Raw genomic sequence first — 7,922 nt, forward strand, 5'->3', positions numbered from 1 at the left:
ACCGACATTTTACGTTCTACTTCATAGTATTTACGGAATTTTAGCCACTTTTCTCATTAAAATGGTAAGCAGTTCCTTTTCTGAAATGAATAAAATAAAAAAAGCAATTATTTTGGCGAGAATACACAAAAAGATAAAATCTTCGATAAAACGAAGAATTAAAATCCCACAGGTATTCGTGAGCCCGAATAAGCTCAATCAATCTCGATTCTGTAAAAGTATAAATCCTCTAACTATCCGCCATGAGGACGAACTATTTTCAATGTTGTCACCGTATGACATGGCACAAAGGCGTTTGCTGATTGGATGCGCGTTTGCAATCGGCGCGAGTAGAACAATCTTTTTGTTTCTAGTTGCGATTGCAGTCGCCCGCGCGGCTGGAAATCGCATAGTGTGACCAGGGCTTTAGTCTTAACTCAGTGGCGCATTATCCTATGGGCTCCATTGGGGGTCTGACCTAATCCATAATGGACTTAATAAAAAATGGCTGTCAGCGCCCACAGGATGGAAAGAGTTAACAGACAATAAGTAACGCAGAATAGACATTATAACAAATCATGCTCATTTATTCTGATTACGATTTAAAAACATAACTTTTAGGGTTTCTATATAATATTTTTGAAAGCCTGATTTTCTTTGTTGATACGGTATACAAAACTTTATGGAAATTAAAATCGACGTTATTGTTACAATTTGAATTATACGCTGATTGATACAGACGGTCTTTCATCTGTTTTCGAAAATCATTTTAATTCCATTCAAAGGTCGAAGGATTAAAGAAGAATCCATTAGTAATTCATTCCTTTGCTGCATCGAGGTGAATTTAAAGTTTCGTATAACGTTGGCAAGAACTATTTTTTCTTCCATCATGGCAAACTTCTGACCTGTAAAATATTGACTGAATATACGAAATAATATTAACCATCCTTACAATAAAAATTCTCCTTATTATATAACAGAAAATTATCATAAATTATTTTTATATTTAGATTTTTCCATATAAAAAGTTCGCTTCTACTGTATATTTCAAAATTTTTACTTATTGACTAGAAGTCAGTAAACCGAAATAGGACTTTTAAACTACACTGTAAGTTATTAGATTATTCTTTTTAAATGAAAGTTGTATTGATTTGTTAATTATATTAAAACAAGATTTTAACAAGGAAAAGAACAAAATCTTGCATTTCTTTTGTATACGTAGGATAATCCATAAGTCTGGAACCGTATGATTTTACTTTTACAGGTAAAGCATGACGCTGAGTAAGGGGAAACGAATTCAAATTATTTTGATGGCGGGCACGCAACCAGCGTGAAGTTGCTGAATAGTTTAATAGCAAATCCAGGGCCGTGTTAAGTAACGCAGAATAGACTTAATCCAGAATTCTGAGCGGTTTACTGGGCGGAGTTAAGAGCGTTCTGAGCATTATTGCACGATTATTCTTTGCCAGATAACTAGAAAAATTGACAGACAAAGTTAAAATTAAATAAAAAGAAAAATAATAAAAAGTTACTATTTTAATTTTAATGTAATTTTAAAAATGAAGTTATTAGCGAGGAATGGCGTTTGGAATGTCCAGAATGATTCCACTGACTTTCCAAACGCGATTGTCAAACTTTTAGGCTTACAGCAAAGCGGCGCTGAACGTCCGACGTACACGTTTTCGAGTTTAAAACTTCGGCCTCAACCTCGCTATTAATTCAGCACGAGCAGCCACTACAGTCGTAATCATAATATTCTTCAAAGGAAAAACGAAGAGATACAGAGTGACGTTACTAAGTCACTAAGCACAGCAAGTCTACTAATAGTAGTCTGAATAAATGAATGAAAATTCTTACAGTGGACGGTGTCAGAATTACTAAGAACATTGTTCAATATCGTGGCACATCTTGATTAAGCCAGAATTATGCGTCACTGAACACGGTCCAGACTTCTCACTACACGCAATAGTCTGGTTGCAATGTTTTAAACCTTTCGGCGACTTCTCACTGACTGTGAATCTCTACTACAGTATAACCTTAAATTCGTTTCTTATTACTTAGTGTCATGCTTTACCTGTAAAAAACTACATAAAGATTAACTTAATTCCTATGGTTCCAGATTTATAAGACCCCTTATATATATATATAAAGGGTCGTACGAATATAAAAAGAAACATACCATTAGATAACTTCTTCTACTGAAATATTGGAATTATCTTATTCATGAAAGTATTCAATTTGCTTAAGATTTCGAAAGTTAAACTATCTTAAAAAGTTGATAGTTACCAATACAATTTCTGGGTCCTGCAGAAAATGGAACATAAGCGAAAGGACTTCTTCCCGAACTATTTTCTAGAAGAAATCTATCAGGATCGAACAGTTCTGGATTAGGAAATACGTTAGGATCTCGATGAATGTTGTTGATGGAAATTAAAAATGTATTCCCCTTTGAAACTTTATATTCACCTAAGGGAAAACATAATGATTAACTTCTTAATTATAATATAATAACAACTTTATTACGTATTCGAACTCACCAATATTTATTTCTTTGTTGCAGTATCGCGCAATGAAAGGAACCGGAGGGCACAATCTCATGCTCTCCTACGAATGAAGAGAAATGTAAATAATGCATAATGCTCTAGAAATGTCACTATTAATATAATACATTCCTCTAAAACTGTCATATACAGGATGCTATAGGAGAAAATGGCAATATTTTTAGAGACGGACTGCACATACTCCAAACGCTTTGCGCATCTCAACCAAACCACGCCCGATTAGCACGACTTAAAGCGAAAGTCTTTTCCGCGTGCGAAAATTTATCATAACTCAGATGTTGGCATTGCAGTTTCGGAATAAACACGAAGAGAATGGCCGAGTAAAAAAAATTAAGTTCGTGACGATTGCAAAAACAGTACCCCTGGCGGGATTCGAACCCACAATTTCCGGTTTAGGAAACCGATGCCTTATCCATTAGGCCACAGGGGCAATACATACATACCGCGTTTCGTATTCTTAAAATCGGACGCCTGTCTAGAGCAGTGGTTTTCAAAACCTGCGCCCTAGAAGATTTCCGGGTGCACCCTATGGTATTCCAGAGAAATATAAGCTCAGATATAAAAATAAATATAGTAACTTTATTATACCATTTCATTACGGAAACACCGCTCTTTTTGTTAACACATCATTAGTAGGCCCATATTTATTATTTACACATCATTATATTTTTCCAAATTTTCGTTGGATGGTAAAAATTTTTCTGTATAAATTAAAAGACACAGTCGTTTCTAAAAATTCTTTAGACAATCACCATTTTCTTTCTTGTTCTAGAACAAACTGTTGACGACCAGGCCTTTCTTTTGAGGCTACTTAGCCGTCCAGTTAAAATAGTTCCTTAAGAAAACAAAAAAGAGTCCAATTAAAATTTCTAAAATTGGAATAGTGGCAACCTTACGACGTCTTAGTATTTCCATCCTTCTCCATTCCGGAATTTCGAGTCTTTCAGATCCACTTGTAATTAGCGCTGTCAAATGTAGATGATGACTCTACTTCCCCTGGTGACGAATTATTGCGATATTAAAGTTTTCCAAATTTTAAGAACAAGAAATAAAATGGTGATTGTCTAAACAATTTTTAGAAACGATTGTGTCTTTTAATTTAGACATCATTATATTATTCTTAGATAAATACCCCCAAATAAAATTGACAGATTTCTCAAAAAGAAGCGTGATATTGAAGAATCCGATTCTGGAAGTGAGCAAAAGTTAAGTGCAAGTAAGAAAGCAAAATCACGGCTTTCTCGCAAACATAATGAAAGTTATTTAAGCTTTGGTTTCACTTGGATCGGAAGTGAAGAACATTCTTTACTGCTATGTTTAGTATGTGGATATAAAATGGCAAATGAATCATTGCTTCCTAGTAAATTGAGTAAACATTTTAAAACTATACACTCTAATTTACAAGATGAATCTGTAAGTTTTTTCCAGAGATTGTCTGAACAGCAAACAAAAGCGGCAAATTCTTTTAAAAGTATAATGACTGTTTCTGATAAAGCTCAAATCACTTCTTATCAAGTCTCAGAACTCAAAGCAAAAAATATGAAAGCTCATAATTTAGGTGGGCTACTTATTTTAAGGTGGATTGTCAAGGGGAAAAGTACATACCCGTGTACATGAGCTACGAGAAGAACTTTGCGTTTTTTGAAGAGATGAAACAGTTAAATTTTTGTAACTTCCCTCGGTGCGGATTTTGGATTGTCAGGTTACAGTATTTAGTAGATATATTTCAGCGGCTCAATATTTTGAATACTAGCATGCAAGGGAAACAAGAAAATATTCTCACATCCACTGACAAAATGAAAGCGTTTCAGAGAAAACCACAGATTTGGAAAAGAAAAGCTGTTGATGGTAGTTTGGAAATGTTTCCATTGGTAAGTAACACTAACATAAATGAAACACTTCCAATAACAGTTGAACATTTAATAAGTTCAGAAGAAAAATTGGGTTCTTATTTTCAATCACTTAACACTGAACAATACGATTGGATTAGAAACTCATTCATGGAAACTTCAAGTGATTTTAGTAAACCTTGACAGAAAAACTAGCAGCTATATCCACTGATCGTGGAATGATGATTAAACATAAGGAATTGTCTCTCGAAACCTTTTGGATTTCTACAAAAGAAGAATATGTGGCAATATCTAAAAAACTTTGAGCATTTACTACAATTTTCAATATCCTATTTATGTGAATTGGGATTTTCTACCTTCTACAATTTAGAATAAAAAGAGAAATTCTTCAATGTATTGACGAGGAAATGAGTTTTTGCCTTTAAAATATATGCCTAAACATTGAAGAACTCGTTAGGACACATCAGGCTCATGTTTCTCATAAACACAAGAATGGAAAAACTTAACACGTTCGCGCCGGGACTTGCCGAATTTACTAAATCTTACTACGAATGTATCTATCTATATATAAAAATAACTTTTTGTCTTTTTTTTAATTTTTTAACCCCTCTTTTTTTACGAATTCTAAAAAGCATAACTCAAAAAATGTAACATAAAAAATCATTTTTATGTTAGAATGAATTTAATTTTGTCGTATTTATTTTGTTTAATTACCACAAAATCACGCTTAAACTTTATAATTTTTTTCTTTAATATTTAACTTAATTATTATAACATATTTCTCAGAAATTTGTATACAGTGTGCCTACAATAATTTGTAGGATTTTAAATGTGACCGACTTCAAAAAGTTTGAGAACCACTGGTCTAGAGCAATGCTTGATCGCTCCTGCATCGACAAAAGTTTCAAGTTAAAAACCAAAATGTTAAAACGTTTTCCGGTTCGAATAAATAAAGCCTGTAGTTCAGGAATGTGAAAATATTTGCCAGAAAGTTTCAAAAGTTGATCACGGTTAAGTAGAATTGGACAATTACAAGGCTTAAGAAAAATATCACAATGCGATTTCTTCGCGTGCGCTTGAAACAGCACAACTCCGCGCTAAACACAGGCGAAAAATATATATACATTCAAAGAACGAGGACTTGACGAGGGTAAGATTCGAACCCACGCAAGTATAATCCAATGAATTAGCAATCCATCACCTCAACCTCTCGGCCATTTCGTGCATTTTTGCCAAACTCTTCAAAACGCTTGGCACCAACCGTTGCATTCAAAATATTGGTCGCACCAGCATGACGAATGATCGGATATGATTATCGATAACCCGGGAGATTATCTCACAGCATTTCATCTCGTAAACTCTGAAAAGTTGATTCCGATTTGGACGACGTGGCGTGTTATCTGTAGTGATATAACCTTCAAGAGTTTCAATCACATTGGTCAGCGTTCAAATCCAAACCAGCTGAAATGTGCCGATTAGTTCTGCAACTACACTCATTCAGATGAAACTGTGAAATTCTGAAAGTTAATAATGCAACAACATTGTGGAAGAAACGTTCGGCGGAAATAATGTACTTCACGAAAATTTGCAGAGGACGTATTCGTTCTGTCTATAGCTCAGCTGGTAGAGCAGTGGGCTGTAGTAGCATAGCTATTCATAGGTCGGTGGTTCAAATCCACCTCGACGGACGGATTTTTTCCCTCGTTTCTGCCCAACCGTAAAAACTACACCCACTAATTCTGAGTTGTACTATATAATTCGACATTTTTCGAAGATACACGGCGGCGATAAATCCTTCCCGTGTGCGTGTTTAAGACCACATTTTTTTAGTTGCAGACGTCCCGATCAAAGGAAACAGCAGCGGCAATAGTTCACAATTTCGCTTGGAATTTTATGAATACCGTAGCTTTACAGTACCAAGAAATGCAAGCTTTCTGTAGGTTGAGTAATTGCGACAATTCCACATCAATTACCAGTGCCGAAGAGCAGCATCTTAACTTAAAGGGGTAGCTAGTCTGATCTTTAAACCTTTCTAGCCTTGAAACAATGCGTTTGAAGGGTTATGTTTATATGACATTTTTGGATCCTCTGGGCCTCTAAATTATGCTGTAAAAATATTGCCATTTTTCCACGGAATGCCCTGTATATAGTATAGTACAGTCTAGAAGTCAGTTAAGCTTCAGTAATCGAGCTTCGGTAAGAGCTAGATTATTGAAGGTTAAGCTCGATAGTTTCAGTAAAAGAGATTGAACTACAAAAAATATGCAGTTGTTCCAAGCCGATTTTAGTTCACCAGCGGCCGAATGGATAAAACCACTGAACACTGGTTGTGATCGTGGATTTGTGCCGTGCCAATGTGAAGTTTTCCGGATTTTCTTCTCGTTTGTAACACCTAAATAGGGGCCAGTTTACTATAAAAGTCCTCCCGGAAACATCCTCCCTCGGAAGATCGCCCACGGTGTCGCATTCAAATAAATCAAACCAAACTAAACCGAATTTAACCGTTCTTAAAATAATTGAAACTCCATTGTATAATGATTCATTAATTGATCTAAAAAGATATATATAAAATTTTTGAGCATTTTCATTTATTCTGTAAAAATTAAAATATATTAAATTAAGATAATATAAAATATAGTTTTTCATATATTCTTCTGGGGACACTAAGAGGGCCTATTTTCCACGCCCATCGAAGGTTCTTCCTGGCTCACAATGAGGATAGTCACGCGGTGACGAAAGGGTCCGACATATTCAGCACAGACCACCATCAAAAACTTCTGGGTTTTTTCGAACTGCCCAGATTCGATCTGAGATCCCCAGAACTCTGTCAGATACAGGACCACCTTAAGCTCCTTAAGCCCTTCCCACTGATACAAAAAAAAATTAATCTAAACAAGCTTCAAAACATTGTTTATAAAATCGTGTTCGTTGCAAGCTGAGAATGTCATCCACCAGTGGCTGAGTGGATAAAACCACTGAATACTAATCGTGGTTCAAGCCTCACCAAATGGCTGGCCTCGTGGAACTTTCTGGGTTTCCTTCACTTGTCTAACACCTAATAAGGACCATTAAAATCTCCCAGGAGGAGCCTTCTTTTGAAAGATCGCTTTATGCCATAAAACCAAACCAAAGCGATCAAGCTCAGGATGACCATGGATTGACCAAAAATTAAAGTGTATAAAAAATCATTCTGATTTCAAGAACTTGGTAACTTTTAAAAATTACAACCTGATGCTAAGTTTCACATATTTTACGACTTACTTAAATATATTACCTTTATTACACATTCTAGATATTTCATTCGTTTCACATCTTCAGAAGTAATGCTCCGTTCTTTATCATCACCAAATATTTCGAAAATTTCTTCATAAACTTTATTCTGTATATCTGTGTACAAACCGAGAAAATACAATGTCCAGCTAATACCCATAGCCGTGGTATCGTGACCCTGAAACAGCAATACAATTGTTACTTGATTACTTCATTTTGGATCTATTTGGAAACACAATAAAAAATGTTCAATATTATTACT

At 35.0% G+C, this 7,922-nt stretch overlaps 1 protein-coding gene and 1 non-coding gene across 2 annotated transcripts; both read right to left on the bottom strand.

Annotated features, from left to right (window-relative positions):
• Positions 1-669: 669 nt before the first annotated feature.
• LOC136982356 (cytochrome P450 4V2-like) lies at positions 670-7,840 on the bottom strand. Its single transcript, XM_067278830.1, has 4 exons — positions 7,665-7,840; positions 2,517-2,583; positions 2,266-2,445; positions 670-884 (listed from the first exon to the last, which is right to left on the bottom strand). The coding sequence occupies exons 1-4, from the start codon at positions 7,818-7,820 to the stop codon at positions 727-729; spliced, it is 561 nt and encodes a 186-aa protein (XP_067134931.1). The 5' UTR covers positions 7,821-7,840; the 3' UTR covers positions 670-726.
• TRNAR-CCU (transfer RNA arginine (anticodon CCU)) lies at positions 2,898-2,970 on the bottom strand. The gene has a single exon. It is a non-coding gene; the product is annotated as a tRNA-Arg (tRNA).
• Positions 7,841-7,922: the final 82 nt, after the last annotated feature.

The sequence above is a fragment of the Centruroides vittatus genome, unplaced genomic scaffold (assembly GCF_030686945.1).
Source record: "Centruroides vittatus isolate TY-2023 unplaced genomic scaffold, ASM3068694v2 contig_823, whole genome shotgun sequence".
Lineage (NCBI taxonomy): Eukaryota > Metazoa > Arthropoda > Arachnida > Scorpiones > Buthidae > Centruroides > Centruroides vittatus.

Bases quoted from the DNA above. Each gene is read 5' to 3' on its own strand.
- LOC136982356 (XM_067278830.1), bottom strand. From the start codon at position 7,820: ATGGGTATTAGCTGGACATTGTATTTTCTCGGTTTGTACACAGATATA. The intron at 2,446-2,516 runs GTGAGTTCGAAT...GTTTTCCCTTAG, and splicing joins CAACAAAGAAATAAATATTG to GTGAATATAAAGTTTCAAAG. The intron at 885-2,265 runs GTAACTATCAAC...AATATTTTACAG, and splicing joins AGGACCCAGAAATTGTATTG to GTCAGAAGTTTGCCATGATG.